Here is a 22,398-nt window from a genome sequence, read left to right as displayed (position 1 = left end):
TCGGTTTTCCTACTGTTCCCCTTATGGTCATTTAAATTTTTCCTTCTTTCAGAGCGTCAGCCAGTTATCTCCTGAAGGGCCTTTACTGCAGCTTCCCTTGCCTTGCATAAATAGCTCAGCAACACGAGTTTTCTTCGGTCATTATAGGCGACTAGCAGAAGGTAAGAATAATTTTTTTCACTATTCCAGTACACAAACAAAAGAACCCTTCAGGAATGCGTAAACATTCATATATCATTTCTTATCCATTTTCTTCATATTTTCATGGGTTTTGAGCCCGTTATCTTTTCATTACAGGAGTCCCTACTGATACCAAGCAAAAACCAGCTGGATAGGGCTGTCATTCAGGCGGCTATGGAGGAACTTTGTTCCCCTCATCTGCATTTTGTCTTCTGCTTTATGCAGAGGGGAAGAGTTTTTTTTTCACAGCAGCCTGGTTACTCTCCAGACTGGAGCTGTTTGTGATTTTGAATAGACCCTGATTGTCCTCAGTTTGAAAGAATACAGGGCTTCCCTTGCAGTATGTATTCTGCCAGATGCAGGCTGTGGCAGTATTTTCTGTTGTGGTCCCTAACCTCTTACATTGGTAGCTGACATGAGCACATGCATCACCAGGGAGTGGTTCTTCACATCCCCCAGCCCAAGATTTTTCTTGCACAAGTGTTATGAAATCTTCTTTCAGTGGACTGGGAGCACCAAGCCCCTGCCCCTAGTTCCTGGTTGTATTTTCATCACCTCAAGCCTCTGCTTGCTGCTTGTAGGCATCAAACATGACAAGTTCTCCCTTCCTCCAGTATCAGCTGCTCAAAATCTGGCCTCCTCTTCCTGACTGTTCCGGTGTTTGAGCCACTATTCAAACCTGGTTGTCTTTGTCGTAGTCCAGGCTTTTTCCCTGTTTGACTCAGAGGCAGTCTGTTAACCTTGCCAGCTTACATTGGTCCTTATTAATTCAAAATCGAGTCTCTTTTTGACATTTATACTTCATTTTTGGTGCATAGCACAGCAATAATGTTCTTGTCCTTGTGTTGATTAACAGTTGTGCTGTAGATGACGTTCTGTATGTTTTTTTCTTACATGCATGTATGTAGACTCACCATTCTCTTCAGTAGAATACTTTTAAAAGTTTGTATTTCCAAAACTGTGCTTACAACTGAAAAGGCCATAGGTGGAAAAAAATGTTTACCCTTCTCTGTGCCACCAGTGTCCCCTTCAGCCACAGTTATATTGAGATTGCTGTTGTGAGAGTCGTTCTCTGAGTTTGAAATGTCTTGGACGCCTATCAAAATGCATCATTTAAGTGTTCATTGTTAGATCACTGTTGCAGTAAGCTAAGCTGGTTGCATTATACCTTTCCCTGAATATAACCACTGGCTAGTTTTCGAGCTTCATGGTATTTTCCGTGCTCCCTAATGGCTGGGAGTTGAGCAGAGCTAAATTTAAAGAAGCTTGGATGCCAAATGCTCAAGATCTTTCTTGCCACTGAGGAGCTTTCTCTGCACACTTCTTGGAACTTATGGTTGGCTAGTGGTCCTTTACGGTTGAATAGATAGGTACCCTTCTGGGGAAACCTTCCACATCTTCATTTTCTGAGGAACAACTGCTTTTGCTGTGAAAAACAGATGTTTTATGATAGGAAAACTTTTTTATTGCCCATCATGAATTGTATATCTTTAGTGTATGATTGTATGACAAAAACATTGCAAATGTTTTTTCTTATTTTCTACATTTTCACGTAGAGTTGAGAGTAGGGGCAGGTTATTGTATTTTTGGGAACTGTCATTTATTTTTTTTACCAAGTAAAATCACTGTCAGTAGATGGAATAGAATGAAATGCCACAACCTTCTTTAGCGCTTTCGTCCAATTTAATAAAACATGAACTTCTTTAGAAAAACAACATCGATACATTTTACAGCATTTAAATAAATAACTATCATAACACATGTAATCAAGTAGACCAATACAATGCATTAAACACTTAATATGTAAACCATGTTTGTAGTCTTACATGTATAGTGTCCCTTACACTGAAATGTCCTATTAATGTGTTTAAACAATACTGACGTAGTCCCTGTAATATATCTGCATTGTTTACATGCCCCACAGGGAAAGGTACCCAAATTAAAACTAGTTTTAACACCATTTTGGTCAAAGGTACCTCTCTCTAAAATAGTCTTTATACTGACTGTCCTTTTGTAAGTGAGGATAGTCAATATAAAGACTACAACTGCAAACGTGGTTTATGCAGCTACGTGTAGCTCGTGTGAACATTTTTACATAGGAAAAACTACAAGAGCATTAAACAAACATATATATGAACACACATTAGCTAATACGTAAGAAAGATATGTCTAATGCTTTAGCCAAGCATTCCATGACCTGTTCTAGTTTCAAAAAGTTTTCATTTTTCATCCTAGAGAGAGTTAATGATGACAAATTTAGTGGGAACTTTATAGTTGTTTTAGAATGTAAAGAAACTCTGACAGATTTTACTAAATGCAGATCAGCTTCCTGGATTGAATGATATGATCAATATATAAAGTGCTTTTTACAAGCACAAAGATTATACTTTTACATATATTTAAATAATTCACTTTTTGTTTTCTTAAAAAAGTTGATGTGCTTTTAAATATTCAAAAACATATTAAGTGTTTAATGCATTTTATTGGTCTATTTGATTACATGTGATATGATAGTTATTTATTTAAATGCTGTAAAATGTATGGATGTTGTTTTTCTGAAGAAGTTCATGTTTTATTAAGTTGGATGAAAGTGCTAAAGAAGGTTGTGGCATTTCATTCTATTCCATCTACTGACAGTGATTTTACTTGGTTTCTTCGTGTTTTGTGTTTTCACAAACATTTATTTTTTTACCTCTACATTTTTTTTCTTTTAGGAGGTATACCAACTTTCATATGCCTCTTTTTTGTTTTGATTATGCAGTAGTTACCAGTCTTCTCTGATGTCCTTCAAGAATGCAACTGCAGTCCTGACATATGGGTTGTCCTGCCTCAGGCAGCCCTTAGGTCGGCCAGATTCCAAAGTCTGGGTCCGGCGTCGGCTGATGTCGCCTCCTCCCTGACGTCAGAGCGGCTGGAGTATAAAGGCATCCGCCGACGCCATCTTCTTCAGTCTTTCTTGCCGCGCGGTGCCCGAAGCAGAAGCAGTTCCCAAGTGCCGGTCGGTCAGCTCCTGTGTTTCAGTTACCGAAGTCATCTAAAAGCTAAGTACCCCGTTGGGGAACATTTTTTCTTGCCTCAGCCGATGTCAGAAAAAAGTGAAAAAGTTAATAATTGTTTGTCTTGTGGTAAACAAATACCTCATAAGGACTTCCATTCTCACTGCCTCCCTTGCCTGGGCCCAGACCACGACGTCTCGGCCTGTGCTGCCTGTGCTTGCTTTAATAAGCGCACACTCAGGCGCCGGGCAGAGTTTGCCGAAGACTTTTTTGGTGAATCTTTCGCATATATCATGCTGTCGGAACAACCGACAGCACAATCTACCAAAAAACACAAGGACCGGGACCGACACCCTCGGCCCGCGTCGTCCACCGATACCACGCCTAAGCCCTCCGCAAGTGCATCGGTCCCTTCGGAAGCGGTAATTCAACCGCCCCAGGCCGACGACATCACTTTAACGCGTTTTTCGGTCCCGGAGACTTCAACGGTGCCGGTTGTTGATTTCCCACCAGAAACCGAAGCTCTAGATTTACCCAACACCATTCCTGTGGACAAGGTTACCCCTGCATGAGGGGCAGCTAGGCCTCCTGTAACCATGTCCATCAAGGCCTTTGCACATGCTAAGGCTGCCAGCCAGGCCAAGGCCCATCCAAAATCTACTGCTCAGGGCCCCTCTTCTGATAGACAGATCATGACTCTTGCTGCAGATCTAATCTCTCTTATCAGGGGTTCTCAGCCGCACCCAGACAGAGGTTCTCAGCCGCCTGCAGATAAAAGGCCTAGAACTGAGCAGACAGACACCCTCTCTTCAGATGAAGCCACTGGGGATTCAGAGCACTCAGATATCCAGGAAGAATCCTTCCAGGCCTATGAGGACTCGGATGCTGAGGATTCAATTCCCTCTGCCTCCCCTCCAGAGGATATTTCTTTTGGTGAAGTTCTCCACTCCATGAGAGAACATTTTCAGTGGCAGGGTCAGGAATTTTCTGACTCCAGGAAAAGGCTATGTACCTTCCTTAAGCTACCCCAACACAGACCTTTAGCTATTCCTCCAGTGCTGGATGTCCTTGATGATGTATACTCAGACTCCAGTGCTTCACCTGATTCTCTCCCTCCTGCTCCTGTCAAGCCTGACAGATATTACAGGGTCCCTGAAACCCATAAGCATCTCTTTAAGGCCCACTCTGTGGATCTAGAAACTATTTCACAAGGCCCCAAGGCAGTGGCTACTTCCTCGGCCAAAAACCCTCTGCCCGCTGACAGGGAAGCTAGGTCCCTGGAGAGATGGGGCAAAAAAGTTTATACCTCTTCCACCCTTGCCATGAGGTCACTCAACTGCCTTTTTCATATGTTTCAGTACCAGGATTACTTAATAGATGATTTGCAGAAAAAGTTAGCCTCTCCTGAGCCTATAGATAGAAAGGCATTGCAGGATCTGGTTCATAACACTCAACAGGTTAGCAATCATTTTCTTCAGTGTGGTTATGATGCATTGGAAGCTTCATGTAGGGCAGCCATGACAGGGGCCGTTATACGTAGACATGCTTGGTTGAAAGAACAGCCACTGCCAGACCATGTTAAAGTTAAGCTCCTGGATGCACCTCTGGAAAAACAGAAGCTTTTCGGTGCTAATGCACAGGATGTGTTGAAGTCTATTGAGGAAAAGGCAAAAATCAGTACAGACTGTCAAGGATTTCCTCCAAGTTCAGCCCCCCAGATTCAGCAGGAATTGACCTTCAAAGAATTGGTCCTTTCCAGACTCAGACAAGTTACAAAGGGGAAAGAACAGAGGTGCTCGAGGTAGTGGGCAATACCGAGGCTTCTACAGGGGCCGCCAATGGCAACCACCAAATCAGAGAAGTGGCGCAGGGAGTTCACCTGCACCACAGGGACAATCACAATGACTTGACTTTCACTCCGCCTACCAAGGCTCAAAGAGAAGCACCTCTAGGTGGAAAATTATCCTTATTCTCAAAGAATTGGCACATTTTAACCAAGGACAAATGGATTCTGGACATAATAGACAGAGGTTACAGGTTCCACTTCCACACCTTACCAATGAGACAAGGCATGCCAAACCTGCCACAAAATCAAAGGGCAGAGGCTCTCTTGCAAGTTTCAAAGCTGTTACAAATAAAGGCTATAGAAAAGGTTCCTCCTCAGGAACAAGGCCAGGGATTCTATTCAAGACTGTTCCTTGTTCCAAGAAAAGAAAAGCAATGGAGGCCTATACAGGACTTGTCCGTTCGAAACACCTTTCTCATTGTGCCAAAATTCAAAATGCTGACATTACAGCAACTCTTTCCCATGCTGGGCAAGGGGTCTTGGCTGGTTACTCTGGACCTCAAGGAGGCATACCTGCATGTCCCAATCAGACACAGCTGCAGAAGATACCTCAGATTTATTGCAGGAACAGAGCATTATCAATTCTCAGCATTGCCATTTGGCTTATCTACTGCGCCCAGAGTGTTCACGAAATGCCTGGCATCAGTAGTTGCACATTGCAGACTCCAAGGGATTCAAATATACCCTTACCTGGACGACTGCCTCATACAAGCAGACAGCAAACAAACCTTGATAAAAAACTTGGACTATGTCATTCAGTTGCTACAGGCTTTGGGATACACAGTCAACATTCAAAAATCAAGACTATTGCCATCCCAAAAGATTATTTTTCTAGGAGCAAACCTGGACACACAATCACAAATGGCTTTCCTCACAGAGGAGAAACAACAGCATTTACCAGATTACTTCAAAAGCCTAGCAAAACTTACCCAGCTGACCGCAAGGAAGATCCTGCAGACCCTGGGTTTCATGGCATCTTGCATTCTTCTGATACCTCTGGCAAGACTACACATGAGAAAGCTACAGTGGTACCTAAAAAGCTTATGGTCTCAACACAGCCACAACCTAGAAGACGTAATACCACTCATTCCATGCCTGCAAAGGGAATTTTTGTGGTGGCCCAAGCAAGCCATTTAAACCAAGGCATGCCTTTCAACAAAGTTCAAGCAAGTCAAACCATTACAACAGACGTCTCAGATCATGGATGGGGGGCACACATGGAGGACAGATGCATTCAAGGTCAATGGACTCCCACGGAAATGCCTTTGCACATAAATCAAAAAGAGATGTTGGCAGTGATGCATGCAATAGAAGCCTTTGGAAAATCTCTTCAACAGGGCCATCTGCTAATAAGGACAGACAACACCATGGTCATGTGGTATATAAACAAACAAGGAGGCACTCATTCGTATCCCCTCTGCAGACTAACAATGGCTCTTTGGGAAAAGTCCCGGAAACTGAACATCCATTTGCAATCCCAGTTTGTTGCAGGCAAGGACAATGTTCTGGCGGACAGGTTGAGCAGAAATTTCGTGGATCCACATGAATGGATGCTGCATCCACACATTTTCTCACAAATAACTGCATGGGGAAGACCGGACATAGATCTCTTTGCTTCTCATCTCAATCACCACCTGGACAGGTTCTGCTCAAGGACACACCATCCTCTAGCCTGGAGAATGAATGCTCTCTCCTTCAGCTGCATTACCCTAAAAATCTATGCATTCCCTCCTCTACCACTACTGACCAAGATGTTACTGAAGATCAAAGCAGAGCAACCAAAAGGAATATTGATAGCTCCAGACTGGCCGAGGCAGCATTGGTATCCCTTGCTACTGAGCATAACTCACACCAAACCGTGGCCCTTGCCCCAATGGCCTCTGCTCAACACAATTACAGGACTGTTCATCAAAACCTGCAAACATTACAACTGACAGCTTGGAGGGTTACATGACTTTGCCCCATGTCCCCCTCTCCAAAAAGGTTCAGGAAATCTTGCTGGAAGCACGCAGACCTTCCACCAGAAAAACCTATTCGGCCAAGTGGAAGAGATTCATCATCTGGAATGCCAAAAAGGGCCAGGATGCATTAGTAATGAACATACCTCAGATATTAGAATACTTGGCAGAAATGTTTCATAGTGGCCTCTCATATTCTTCCATTAAAATTCATGCTTCAGCAATCTCAGCAAATTACAACTGTGACCCACCTGTGTTTTTGCATCCCTTGCTAAGACAGTTTCTAAGAGGGATAAAGAATATCAAACCTCCCAGAAAACCACCAGTTCCTGCATGGGACCTCAACTACGTCTTGGAAAAATTAACTCTTCCTCCTTTTGAACCAGCAGCATCTTCAGAAATGCAATTTCTCTCCTGGAAAACAGTTTTCCTGTTGGCAGTTACCTCAGCAAGAAGGGTCTCTGAGATACAGGCCCTCATGGCAGTACCTCCCTTTCTCATCTTTCATCAGGACAGAGTTTCTCTAAGGACCATTCCTTCATTCATGCCAAAAGTGATATTCAGGGTGTCTCTAAATCAAGCAATTCACCTGCCTACTTTCTTTCCCAATCCTCAAAATAAAGGGGAAAAGCTGCTACATACTTTGGACATACACAGACAATTACGCTACTACTTGGACACAGAACAAAGACCACCAGGAAGTCTGACCAACTATTTGTAGCCTATGCTGCCGGAGTGCAAGGAAAGGCAGTCTCCAAACAATTTCAAAGTGGATTGGACACTGCATCAGATTCTGTTACTCCTTCCATGGAAAGGGTGTGCCAGCCAATATTAGGCCACTCTCAACCAGAGCTATAGCCACATCCACAGCCTTTCTAAGAGGAGTGGCTACAAAGGACATTCTAGAGGCTGCTGCATGGAGCTCCGTGCATACATTCACCAGACACTACAACCTGCCTTTATACTCCAGATCCCGAGCAGGCTTTGCATCTGCAGTCCTGCAGGGTCTTTTAGCTACACCATCCCTTGCTTAGATCCTACCACCCCCAGCTTGGCTATGGTATTCAACCCATATGTCAGGACTGCAGTTGCATTCTTGAAGGACATAGTACAGTTTTGTACCTACCATAAATGTAGATGTCTGATAGATATGCAATTGCAGTCAGGATGTTCTTCATACCACATTGCTGCAGTCCTAACACTTAGGTAATCCGCTGTCCCAGTCGGCCCGAATACCAAAGTATATGGCTGACGTCGGTCAATGCGCATTAGTCTGACGTCAGGGTACAAATGCGCATGACCGACGTCATATCCTCAGTCTTTTTTGCCGCATGGTCCGATGCAGAATCAGTTTTGCGAGTGCAGGTTGGCGTTCTGAAATTTTCTGAAGTCGGAGTTTCAGACCGAATCAAAGTTGGCTAAGTACCCCGTTGGGGAATATTTTGGTTTTTTCTTGCCTCAGTATTTAACCGGATGTCAGAAAAAGTGAATAACTGTATTTCTTGTGGGAAACAGATACCTCATAGGGATTACCATACTTTGTGTATACCTTGTTTAGGGCCTGAGCACGACGTTGTTGGATGTCGCTCTTGTGCTAGATTTAACAAACGCACTATAAAGAGAAGGTTAGACTGTGCCAGGTTAGTTTTTGGGAAGCGTTGTAATTATAAAATGCCGTCGGATGCTCCGGCCGCTTCGTCCAAAAAGCGCAAGGACAAAGCAGCAAAGTCTAGGTTGGAAGAACCGTCAGTCCCGGACGTCGGTTCTTTAGAAGGCTCAGTGGAGCCGGAGGTTCTGCCAGAAATTTCTTTGGAGTCTCAGGGAGAGACTTTACTGTTACAAGATGTGTCTTCTCAGGAGGTAGGCCAGGCTGAAGGGGCTTCTCAGGTGGCTGTTCTCCCCTCTCTTCCTAAGGTGGTTAGGCCCTCCCCTTCTGTTTCCAGGGCTTCTTTGAGAGGCAGGCCAGGTTTATCTTCAGTGGGGGTCTCTCCTAGTTCTTCAGGATCTTTGCCTAAGAAACATATGCTTAAAATGGCAGAAGATTTGATTACTATGATTAGAGGTTCTATGCCCCCTCCTGATAAGAGGCCTAGGGTGGAACCTGAGCTTGAGAGTTTTGAGCAGTGTTCGGAGGCTTCTGAGTCTTCGGCTGAAGACTTGCAGGAGTATCCTCCTTATTCTGATTCTGATGTGGATGATTCTACTCCTTGGCTTCTCCTCCTGAGGATTTCTCTTTTTCAGAGACTCTTCATTCCATGAGGGAGCATTTTAAATGGGAAGGCCAAGATTTCTCTGATTCCAGGAAGAGGCTTAGGGAATTTTTGTTTTTACCCCAGCATAGGCCTTTAGCTATACCTCCTGTCCTGGATGTGGTGGAAGATGTTTTTGCAGAGGCTTCCCTGAACCCTGATTCTTTGCCTCCTGCCCCAGTTAAACCAGATAGGTATTATAGGGTGCCTGAAGCTCATAAGTATCTATTTAAGAGTCCTAGGGCAGACCCAGAAACTGTTTCTCAGGGGCCTAAAGGTGTTAAGGCATCTGTTGTTAAAAATCCTGTTCCTCCTGATAAAGAGGCAAGGGCTTTGGATAGATGGGGAAAGAAGGTGTATACTTCTTCCACTTTAGCCATGAGGGCTTTGAATTGCCAGTTCCACATGTTAAAATATCAAAATTATCTCCTTTCACAATTGAAGTCTAAGGTGGATGCTCTGGCGGAAGGTATTGAGTGTAAAGAGTTGCAGGATTTAGTTCATGTGTCTGAACAAGTGGGTAAGCATTCCTTGCAATGTGGTTTTGATGCTGTGCAGGCCTCTTCGAGGGTGGCTGCCACTGGTTCTGTTCTTCGTAGGCACGCCTGGCTAAGGGATCAGAATTTAGCTGAGCATGTTAAGACAAGGATTTTGGATGCTCCGTTACAGTCTGACGTGTTGTTTGGTTCGCCTGTGGAAGCTGTTTTAAAGAAAATGGAGGACAAGGCTAAGTCTATGCAGACTGTTAAAGATTTTTTGCAGGTTCAGCCTCCAAGTTTAGTAGAAATTGGCCCACTAAGGGATGGACATATCCTGCTTATGATTCCCAGTCTAGGGGTAGGTCTAGGCGTGGTAGGGGCAGAGCTCAAGGTTCTTTTAGGCCTAGAACAGGGAGTTCACCTGCTCAGTCTTCTGGTGAGGGCAGGGGTCAGTCCTTTCGTAAACAGACCCAATGACCTGCCTTTTCAGCTGCCAGTGCTTTCTCGTCTGGCAGCACCTTTGGGAGGAAGGCTGGCACTTTTCAAAGAAAATTGGACTTTAATTACCCAAGACAGATGGGTATTGGATATCATTCACCACGGTTACAGGTTTTATTTCCATACCTTGCCTCCTTTCAAAGGCATGCCAGACATTCCTCCTCTACAAAGAAAAGAGGCTCACAAGCAAATTACGCTGTTACTCCAAATAGGGGCCATTCAGCCGGTTCCTGTGCCAGAAAGGGGCCTAGGATTTTATTCTCGCCTGTTCCTAGTACCAAAAAAGGGAACACGTGGAGACCAATTTTGGATTTATCTATCCTCAACACTTATCTGGACATTCCCAAGTTCAAAATGTTGACGTTACAACAGCTTTTACCTCTGCTGGGAAAAGATCACTGGATGGTAACTTTAGATCTCAAGGAGGCTTACCTTCATGTGCCTATCAGACTAAGTTGCAGGAAGTATCTGCGTTTTCGAGCTGGGAATTCCCATTATCAGTTCTCTGCATTGCCCTTTGGCTTATCTACTGCGCCCAGAGTATTCACAAAAGTTCTGGCTCCAGTGATAGCTTACTTCAGGCTAAAAGGAATACAAATCTGTCCTTACTTGGACGACTGCCTGATTCTGGCTCAAGAAAAGGAAGACCTTTTTCAGCATTTGGATTATGTGATAGCAGTGCTAAGATGCCTGGGGTATTCTGTGAATGAAATAAAGTCCAGTCTAGTACCCTCTCAAGACATGTGCTTTCTGGGTGTGAGACTGAATACAGCAACCCAGATGGCCTTTTAACCCCGGACAAACAAAAGAATCTTTCCCTTTACTTCCATCAACTATCTCTTCAGTCCGGGCTGACTGCAAGGACAGTCCTTCAAGCCTTAGGGTTCATGGCATCTTGTATTCTGGTGCTTCCCAATGCCAAACTGCATATGAGGAAGCTGCAATGGTATCTCAAAATGTATGGACACAGCACTGCCAGGATTTGGACACTGTCATTCAAATAATACCTTGCATTCAAAAGGAATTTTTGTGGTGGGCTCAGGAATGTCACCTAAACAAGGGACTCTCTGTGACCCGGCCAGAGGCGAGTCAGATTCTAACGACAGATGCCTCAGACATAGCTTGGGAGCTCATCTGAATGGAAAGTGGATACAAGACAAGTGGCCTGCCAGACTACAGCATCTACATATCAACATGAAGGAGATGTTAGCAGTCCAGTTTGCATTAATGGCTTTCAAGGAGTTACTTCTTCCAGGGCAGGTGTTGATTCTAACAGACAACACAACTGTCATGTGGTACATCAACAAACAAGGGGAACACATTCTTACCCTCTATGCAGGCAAGCAATGATTTTATGGGAGACTGCGCTCAGCTTGCAACTAACTCTTCAGGCAAGGTTTCTGCCGGAGCACAGAACTCCTTAGCAGATGTGTTAAGCAGACAAATCATGGATCCCCACGAGTGGAAACTGGATCTTCATGTATTTCGAAATTGACAGTGTCATGGGGAACTCCAGACATAGATCTGTTCGCTTCTCCACTGAACCACCAGCTGCCAAAGTTTTGCACAAAAGGTTTCATCACACAGCTTGGAAAGTGGATGCTCTTTCTTTCAGTTGGACAAATCTTCATGTGTATGCCTTTCCACCTCTGCCTCTTCTCCCAAAGGTACTCCTAAAGGTCAGACAAGACAAGCCAAGGATGATTTTAATAGCTCCAGATTGGCCTCGGCAACACTGGTACCCATTACTGAGGAGTCTGGTAAGGAAGCCTCCATGGCCTTTACCTTTGATTCCACACCTATTGTCTCAGAGGGACGGGCATCTACTCAATGTCAAGCTTCACTCTCTTCATCTAACAGCCTGGCATATTCTGTTTTGAAACACAGCAGGTCTCAACTTCCTCAACAAGTTTTGAATGTGATTATGGAAGCCAGAAGACCTAGTACAAGGAAAGTGTATGCAGAAAAATGGAAGAGATTTTTATTTGGGAGTGCAGCAAAGAATTTGGAGGTTTCTGAGCCTAATTTGAGTGGGGCTCTTCAATATCTGACTGAGTTATTGGACAAAGGTTTGTCTTTCTCTTCCATTAAGATTCATGCTGCAGCAATTTCAGCTCACTATGATTGTGACCCACCATTGTTTTCTCATCCTTTGTTCAGGCAATTTCTTAGAGGGGCAAAGAATATAAGACCCCCACGTAGAGCTCCTACTCCTGCTTGGGATCTCAATTTTGTGTTGGAGAAACTTACTCTACAACCTTTTGAGCCTGCGGCTACTGCTGAGTTGAAATATTTGTCATGGAAGACTGCTTTTTTGTTGGCCATTACTTCTGCAAGAAGGGTTTCTGAATTGCAGGCCCTTATGGCGGTTGAGCCTTTTTGATTTTCCATAAGGATAGGGTATCATTACGTACTAATCCTTCCTTTATGCCTAAGGTGGTTTCTAGTGTGGCTTTGAACCAAACTATTCATTTGCCTACTTTTATGCAGATCCCCAAAATAAGGGGAAAAGATTTTGCACACTTTAGATGTACACAGGCAGTTGCGTTATTATTTAAGCAGGACTAAGGATTTTAGGCAGTCTCAGCAGTTGTTTGTTTCTTTTGCTTTGAGTTCTCAGGGCAAGCCTGTGTCAAAACAAACTATTTCTAAGTGGATTGGGTTTTGCATTGCATTTTGTTATTCCCATCATGGCAAGGAAATTCCAGCTGGGATTAGGCCTCATTCCACTAGGGCTACTGCCACTTCAACAGCATTTCTAAGGGGGGTGGCTACTAAGGATATTTTGGAGGCAGCTACTTGGAGTTCAGTGCATACTTTCTCTAAGCATTACCACCTTCCTCTCTACTCTAAGTCTAGGGCTGGTTTTGCCACGGCTATTTTGCAGGGCATGTTGTCAGCTCCTGCTTCTTTATGATTTGCCAGCCTCCCTTACCTCTGCTTTGGGATTCTACCCAAGTGTTAGGACTGCAGCAATGTGGTATGAAGAACATAGTACAGTTTTGTACCTACCATAAATGTAGATGTTCGAAGATCCACATTGCTGCAGTCCAATTTACCCTCCCTCCTTCCCCTCTGTGTTTAGGGATGGTTGTGTGGGTGGGGTTATACTCTTGTAAATTTGTATATACTGTATATATATATATATATTTGGTGCAGGAGTGTTTGGTGTTTTTTTTTTTTGGTTTTGGCCTTATCCTTTTAGGGTCTTCTGACATCTGGGGCAAGAAAAGACTGAGGATATGACGTCGGTCATGCGCATTTGTACCCTGACGTCCTGACGTCAGACTAATGCGCCTTGACCGACGTCAGCCATATACTTTGGTATTCGGGCCGACTGGGACAGCGGATTACCTAAGTGTTAGGACTGCAGCAATGTGGATCTTCGAACATCTACATTTATGGTAGGTACAAAACTGTACTTTTTCCCTCCCTCCAACCCCTCTGCTTTCTTCCTTGGGTCCATTCCCCCTCTCGTTTTTAGCTGGGGATATCTATTATGGTGTATCTGTTTATTACTGTTGTGTATGTCTGGAATTTTTTGCTTATCCATTCACAAATTTAGCCTTCCTTGGAGGGCACCTGGCATCTGGAGCAAGAAACACTGAAGAAGATGGCGTCGGCGGATGCCTTTATACTCCAGCCGCTCTGACGTCGGGGAGGAGGCGACATCAGCCGACGCCGGACCCAGACTTTGGAATCCGGCTGACCGAAGGGCTGCCTGAGGCAGGACAACCCATATGTCAGGACTGCAGTTGCATATCTATCGGACATCTACATTTATGGTAGGTACAAAACTGTACTTTCTTCCTTCTCCTGTCAGGAAGAAAAAAACTTCTATGGTGTTTCTGGTGTCAGACTGGTTTTCTTGCTGCCTAAGTTGCCAGTAGGTGATTCTGCACTGGTTGGACTTGATTCCTCGAACAACGATATCTGTCTTGATTTTTTTTTTTAATGCATTCTTAAAATGTCACTTAATAGATAGGCACACATATATGAACAGAAAAGAAAACAAACCATATTAACATTTTTTCCATTTACATGTATTATACGTTACATATGTGTTTTATTTCTTTGTAACAGTTGTCATTCAGTTCATCTTTAAATAAATTGGTCATTTTTTGCCTTCCCTTAAACCTGCTCCTTCTCCAGAATATTATTCTGCACATATTCTCAAAAATGTCATCTATTTCTATGTAATTTGCTTCTTATCTTTTCTTAAGAGCTACTTCCAGTTCTTTTATCTCATTTACAATATTCAGTACTTCAAAAGGAGGTGTTTAGGTTTTGATTTCCATTTTCTAGTAATTGCTTTTTTGGCAAATAGTAGAGTTAAACTTACGACCTTGTTATGTCAAGACAATTTATATCCTGTGTCCCAGCTCGAGTCATTTCTGCAGTTTCTGAATGTTTGCAACAAAGATGGACTAAGATGGTTAAGAGACATGAGAATCATGTCTTACACTTAACATTTGAAGGTAATGTTTCCACAGTTATACAGCCTCATTCTAATGATCATGAAAAATGTATACTAGCCCTGAGAGATCTTGAAAATAATCTTTATAAGTTGAAGTGTTTTACATGGCAATGCCTACACTTGGAAGCGTGCCTACATTTTTGTATCATTCCCAGGAGTATGCGATTATTATGTATGCCGACTTGTGGGGAAGCATACCCAGAGTTACTCAAGAAATGTCAGCAACTTAACCTGGACTTTGGGTTTAGTTGCATTAAATTGATGCTGGCGTACTTCAAACCCCTGGAAGATGAATTGCTCTATCAAGTTGAGCAGGCACACTCTGAACTATTGCTGCGCTATAAGGGTGAGACTTGTGCTGGCTTAATAGACAGTGTTTTTTCTAATGTGATGTTATATGAAACCAAGTTACAACAGACTAAACAAAAGAAATTACAGAGAGAGATTACAATGATTTCTGTATGGGGAATGTGGTGAATGAGGCTACAATGCAAGATGGAGGTCTTGTGAGCGATTGTACTCCTCCACTGAATCAACAGGCTTTGGTTTATGGTAAGACTGGAGCCAGACTGACGTTTACATCAACTGTGAATGTGGAGAATTGTTTACCTCTGCTAATGCAGCAATGAGAACCACCATATACTTGTTCCACCAGCTGAGGGAGACAAAAGAGAAAACATTCAGCAGAGAGGTTCCCTGTGAAGAGGAAGATGCGACAACAGATGGGTTAGTTGTAAACCTGTCTGATTATTCACTCAGCATGAAAGAACACTCTCTGTTGAATAGAGGTTTATCCTTTCTTCCACCGGTGCCAGCGAAAGTAAGTGACACTCTAACTGACATAAGATTATTTATACGTAATATAATTTTGAAATTATTTGGGAATGCAGGAAGAACTAATAACGCAGCATATAAAAGACCCGGTGCTTTTTCTCGAACCTTGCCTCCACATATTGATTCTTTCGTACGAGCGTGTGAAAAAGAACTATGTGAAACCTTGTTTGGATCTAACAAGAAAGAGTTTTATAACTTGGATTTTGCTGAAAGGCAAGCGTTAGACTCTATAGAATAGGTCTGATTTATCTATAAGACCAGCTGACAAGGGTGGTGCGATCGTTTTAATGAGTAGGGCTAATTATCTTGAAGCGATGGAACAACTTTTAAATGATTGTGATACATATTGTAAGATACGGTGGTCTCAGTTGAAGAGCATTACAAGTAATATCAGTGATTGGTTTGTATGATTTACTTATGGGAAAACATATTGATGTATGTTTATATCATTATTTAAATGTAAATTTTCCAGTTATACCCCTTATTAAAGGAATACCCAAACTCCACAAATCCCTCGCTGCACCTCCAATGAGACCCATAGTTGCTGGTGGGCGATGGGCTTACTGGGCCCCTTTCCATTTACGTAGAGGGTAAATTGAAACAGATAATACCAGAGATTACCACGATATTGAAAGATACAACACATTTTATAAATGATTTGAATGAATATGTGAATAAGAATGATGTAACCACTTGCTTGATGGTAACTCTGGATGTTAAAAAATTATTTACCTCCATACCAAATGGATATGGTATTGAAGCAATAAGGGAGATTTTGACTGACAAGTGTGTTTTTTCTAATGATATTGTCCACATGGTTTGCACATTTTTAGATTTAATTTTATGTAATAATATTTTCATGCTTGAGAAACAGCTATATTTGCAAAAATGAGGTGTCGCTTTGGGCACCCCATGTGTAAACTCTTATGGAAATCTAGTAATGTGTTTTTGGGAAAGCAGACATCTTTATAATAATGCACTTAGTAAGAACATTAAGTTATGCAGACGTTTTGTGGATGATGAGGGGGAGTACAGTCCCTGCTTGAATTTGTTAAATACCTAGAATCTACCACAGATTTTCTTGGGTTTACGGTCTCACACTCCCACTCCAACATTGATTTTTTTGAATATATCTAATTTCAATGACCTAGATGGAAACATCTCCACAACATTATTTTGTAAGGCTTGCTGGCGCAATGGGCTATTATGTAATGACAGCATGCACTCCAGACACATCTTCCCTAATATAGTGAAAAGTCAGTTTTTGAGGGTCACGAGGATATGTAACAAGGGTGAAGATTTGGACAAAGAAGTGAATGCACTGGGGAGATTATTTGAAGACAGAGACTATAATAAGCACATAGAAACAATATGTGATAGAGTGGTATATAATAAACAGGTTGCTAGCCCCCGAACTACAGAGAGGGTGGCTAATAAGACTTCTAGTGCTAACAGAACCAGAAGAATGAATAAAGTTCCTTTTGTTACCAGATATACCAGTAATAATAGTTTGATAAGGGACACTGTTTAGAAGCATTGGTATTTCTTAACCATGGACAGATCTACAGCCAAGATAGTGGGTGACATGCCAAGCTTCACCTATAGGACCAGTAATAATCTTAAACAGTTACTGTGTAATGATAAACAAAAGAAATCAATAGAAGGGAGACGATTAGGTACTTACCCCTGTAGGAGCTGTACGATTTGCAAAGTTATAAGCAGGAAACAGGAATTTGTTCATCCCACTATGCCATTTGAGTTTAAACTTAGGTTTTATGCTGACTGCAATACCACCAATTTAATATATCCAGCCACATGTAATCTATGTACTTGTTTCTATGTGGGCAAGACTATACAGCGATTGAAGGATAGAGCCAGCAAGACACCAATAAAGAATAAAAATGTAAAAAATCCACTTGCAAAACATATCTTGGAACTCCCCAAACACTACTTTAGTTTCAGGGTTCTGCAGTGTTTTCACAAGGATGTGAGGGAGGTGATGTCAACAATCACTTAGAACAAGTTGAGTTAATGTGGATACTGAGATTCCAAGCACACAGATATCCAGGCATCAACAGCAATGTCAGTATCGAGCCCATCTTAAATAGGCGTAGACTTACAAATATAAAAAGTACTGAAGTGGTATGAGATCATGAGTATTTAATTAATGATATGTGTGATTTGCTTTTTGATAGGCTGTCTCTAACTATATAGTAACTTTGTTTTCTAGCTTATAATAGGATTTGAAGATGCGTAGCAATACATGAAAGCGCTTGTCCTTTTGTATCTGTTTTTATACTTTTTATTAAAAGTGAAGTCGACTGTCATGGTTGTCCTGGTGGTTTTTATTCTATTGATTTCTGCAGTTATGGCAATTTGGTCCCATAATATTTCTGAAGGAATTCTGTCGGGGCATTTTTAAAACCTGTCAACTTGTTATACTCCCAAAAGATATGTTCCCATTTACCTCTTCTTTCCCCACCACACATCCATCATTTGCTTTCTACCAGAGGAAAAATTGTGTGCTTGGTATAGAAAAATACCTTTGCAAACACTTCATCCAAAAATCCTACACCCACTGGACTTTTGTATACTTGGGAGCTTATACATATGTTCTCCCTTTCTCCCATTGCTAATTGCTTTTCCAGTCTCTCTTCCCAGTCTTTTCTGACCTCATCTGATTGATTCTTACAGTTATCATGTGATGTTTAATATGTCTTACTAATTGTCCCTTTTTTAAACTGCAGCTTATGTTGTAGACTTGACTAAAAACTCTACCACAGCAGATCTTTCACTCAAGACTTCCGTGTCCCTTTCTATTTGCCTACACTCTTCAGTCCATGGTAGGGAAGGCAGTCTCTAAACTGCCGTTCAAACTTCTTCTTGGCCTCATCCTACTGTTACCTTTCCCTCTATAGTTATTTACTCCCAGTACTTTGATTCTTTGCCATTTGTTTTATTAAATTCCAGCCCACTCTTGCATAGTTTTTTTACCCCTACTTGTAGTTATCCCTACTGGAAAAATCTCCTTTCTCCATTCCTACATTGGCTTAGTTCTTAGAATACTTTCTGTAACTTTATGAATATAATATTCTGTATGGTTATTGTTTTCCACAATGATCTGCATCCAAAATCACACCTTGTCCTTGTTTCTTGACCTCCCTACCTGCTTTCACCATCATCCCTTTTCATTTTGAACTGTTAACCTCCTGCTTGTGTTGTGTATATGAGCTTTAACTTTGAAGCTCTAAAATATCCATTCAAATGATGTAATCCTAAGCCACATTGTTCTTTTGGGAAGATCAGCTTATCCTGCTCAGCTCTTCCCCTCCGAGATAAATTCTTTCAGCTCTTTATTATTGCCCACAATTTCTCATCTGTTTGATAAAAACATACCTAACCTTTACTTAAAAAACTGAAGGGACTAAAACATTTTCACTGCTTGTATCTAACTATCCATATAAATAAACAAGAGTTTCCAGTTTATCACTTTTTGTATTATCTTATAGTTTAGTCTCTTACCTCATATCTTTAGTTGCCATAACAGAACCCCTTTTAATCCATACTCCCAAGTACTTCATCTTATGTTCCCATAAATATGGGTATTGCTGATCCAGTTTTTGTGCAGGTACATAACTTACGACTGTATCTTTTGTTTTAACGTCATTGATTGTATATCCCCAAAAGACTTGAAACTGTCTGAAAAATGTTCCACAACAATGAAATGTCTTTTTCTGTATTTATCAAGTAAAAAACATCATCCACAAATAAAGATGAATTTTCTTGAAAGTTGTGCATTAGGCCCGGCAAGCCAGTACGTAAAAATCAACTGCCAATCATTAGCGGACCGGAGTTCCGCTGTGGTGACCCCTAACCGGGAAAAGCCGAAAGACACAAACAAACAAACCATACCAAATATATCCTTGAATTTCTGAGTCCCTTATTTTCTTTGGCAGTGGCTGTAAATATAAAGTAAATAACAAACCGGGAAGTGGGCAACCCTGCCTGATGTTCTTCGTGTTTCACTATTGCAGTCATCACACTTGGGTTATCCATCCTACCAGGGGTAGCCCTCTGTCGGCCCGAATAGCAGAGGCTTAGTATTTCTGCGTCGGTTGCTGTCGCTCCAGGACTGATGTCAGATCGTCAGGGGTATAAAAACAGGCAGCTGACACCATTACATCAGTCTTTCTTGCCGAGGAGCCCGAAGTAGAAGCAATGTGCATGAGTGCTGGTTGGCAGCTACCTGAGTTTTTGTTTCCGAAATTGGATTATCCTGAAGTCTTCTAAAGCCAAGTACTCTGTTGGGGATGCTTTTTTCTTGATCAAATCCAATGTCAGAAAAAGTTAACAGTTTTCTCGCCTGTGGAAAGCAAATACCACACCGAGATTTCCATTATTACTGCATCACCTGTTTAGGCCCAGACCATGACGTACCTCGCTGTTGGTTTTGTGCTTTGTTCAATGCCCGAGCTATTCGTCGCTGGGCCCTTATTGTAGCTAAATACTTTCATTCTCAATCTTCGTATTCCGAAATGGCTTTGATAAGCCATCCAACTACTGATCTTCGGAAAAAACATAAGGATAAAGACAGAGACAGACCCCACAGGTCCAAAACTGCAGACGACGCTTTTGTTAAGCTAGTCTCCAGTTCGCCGGTACTCAGTGAGACGCTTTCGCAGCCCCTGATGCCCGCTTTGATGGATTCGCAGGCCGCTACCGAGACCTGTTCAGAGTCCGGTATGCCACGAGACACTTCTTTGACTGTGGAACCTGCGGATGTCTATACCTTGGATGGCTCCGGAGCCACTGTGCAGGCACCGGCTTCTGAGGAAGTTCTTCGCATTACCGATATTTGACCCAAACCAAAGACTTCTTTTGCTTCTTCAGTTCTTTCTAAAACTACCGAGTTTCTAAGGCCAAGAGTACAAGCTTCGCCTAAAAAAACGACGACCCAAACTTAAGCACCTGCTTCCTTGCCACAATCTCAGATGCTTAAAATGGCAGAAGACCTGATGATGCTGATTAGGGGAAGCCAGCCTTCCCCTGCTAAAAGTAAGAGGGACTTGTCCCCAGCAGCTTTATCTAACCAAGAGTCCGACGACTCTGAGGTTTCTGAATATGAAGACATGCCCTTATCTGCTTATGAGGATTCAGATGCAGAGGAATCCATTCCTTCTGCCCTCCCCCCAAAGGATTTTTCTTTTGGTGAAACCCTACATACTTTGAGAGAACATTTCCATTGGGAATGCCAAGATTATCCTCAGTCCAAAAAGAGACTCAGGGAATTTTTAGATTTACCACAGCACAGACCCTCCTGTTTTGAATGTTGTGGATGATGTCTTTATGGAATCCAGTCTAACTCCTGATACTTTACCTCCTGCTCCAAGGAAACCTGACAGGTACTGCAGTGTTCCTGACTCTCTCAAATTTCTCTTCAAAATTCCTACTGCTGACCCAGAGGTCATCTCCCAAGGACCTAAAGGAATAAAAGCAACTACAGCTAAGAATCTCACCCACTCGGGTAGGGATTCACAAGCTTTAGACAGATGGGGTAAAAAAGTATACACCTCTGCAACTCTCACCATTAGAGCATTAAATTGTCAGTTCCACATGCTGAAATACCAGCAGCATACTATGGAACTTATTAAGCAAAAATTAGCAACCTTTCCTGACTGTGCAGAAAATAAAGAATTACAGGAGCCTATGCATTCTGCATGCCAAGTCAGCAAGCATACCCTGCAAGGTGGGTTTGACGCCTTAGAAGCATCTTGCAGGGCAGCAGTCACAGTTTCTGTACTTAGAAGGCATGCCTAGCTTAAGGAGCAGACCTTGCCAGGCCATGTAAAATCAAAATTATTGGACGCTCCTTTGAACAAGGACAATCTGTTTGGCACCAAAGCAAAATAGGTTTTAAAAAAGATGGAAGAAAAGGCTAAGTCTATGCAGACAGTCAAAGATTTTTTGCAAGTGCAGCCTCCAAGATTCAGTAGGCATTGCCCCTCAAAACATTAGTCCTTTCCAGTCCCCCTTGAGGCTATCTCCAACTAGACCCAGGGGAACCCCCCCCCAGATTACAGCCTCAGGCTATGCAGAGATCTAAACAATGGAGTACCTCCACTTCTAAAGCAGGGAGTGCTAAGCCACCCCCTTACAAAAAGAAATCACCATGACTCCACTCCTCACCTCTGCCCAGTTGCTCGTACCCCTAGGAGGAAAACTTGCCCACCATGCAAAAAAAAATGGACCTCCATCACTAACGATGGATGGGTCCTTAACATTAGTATCCCAGGTGTACCCATTTTATTTCCACACCATGCCAACCCCAAAAGGGTTCCCAGACCTTCCTCCAAACCAGTGGGCAGAGGTGCAAAATCAAGCTCAGTACCTGCTTTCCATAAGGGCATTTCAGCCCGTTCCTGCAGAACAGATAGGCCAAGGTTTTTATTCCAGACTTTTCCTGTTACCCAGAAAAGAGGGCACTTGGCGCCCAATCTTAGATCTATCCATTCTAAACACCTTCCTGGTTGTGCCAAAATTCAGAATGCTCACCCTAGAGCAACTTCTCCCTATGCTGTCCAAAGATGCCTGGTTAGCCACCCTAGACCTAAAGGAGGCCTATCTGCACATCCCAGTCAGGGACTCCTGCAGGAAATATCTACATTTCAGAGCAGGATCTATGCATTATTAATTCTCTGCACTTCCCTTTGGCTAATCCACTGCTCCCAGAGTTTTCACAAAATGCCTGGCTCCGACCATTGCCTATTACAGACAGAGAAATATTCAAATTTACCCTTACTTGCATGATTGCCTGGTTCAGGTAGACAGTCAGGAAAAGCTGTTGCAGCACCTGACATTTGTAAAGGACCTTCTAACCTCAC

General features: G+C 42.6%; 1 protein-coding gene across 1 annotated transcript in view; it reads left to right on the top strand.

Annotated features, from left to right (window-relative positions):
- TRAPPC8 (trafficking protein particle complex subunit 8) overlaps window positions 1-22,398 on the top strand; it is a 3,178,250-nt gene that overhangs the window by 1,214,738 nt on the left and 1,941,114 nt on the right. Inside the window, exon 13 of the mRNA XM_044065843.1 lies at window positions 53-161. Within this exon, the coding sequence (XP_043921778.1) occupies window positions 53-161 (109 nt within the window). The remainder of the gene's footprint in view (window positions 1-52; window positions 162-22,398) is intronic.

The sequence above is a fragment of the Protopterus annectens genome, chromosome 3.part0 (assembly GCF_019279795.1).
Source record: "Protopterus annectens isolate FY-2018-M chromosome 3.part0, PAN1.0, whole genome shotgun sequence".
Classification (NCBI taxonomy): Eukaryota; Metazoa; Chordata; order Ceratodontiformes; family Protopteridae; genus Protopterus; species Protopterus annectens.
This window is presented reverse-complemented; position numbering and strand designations above follow the sequence as displayed.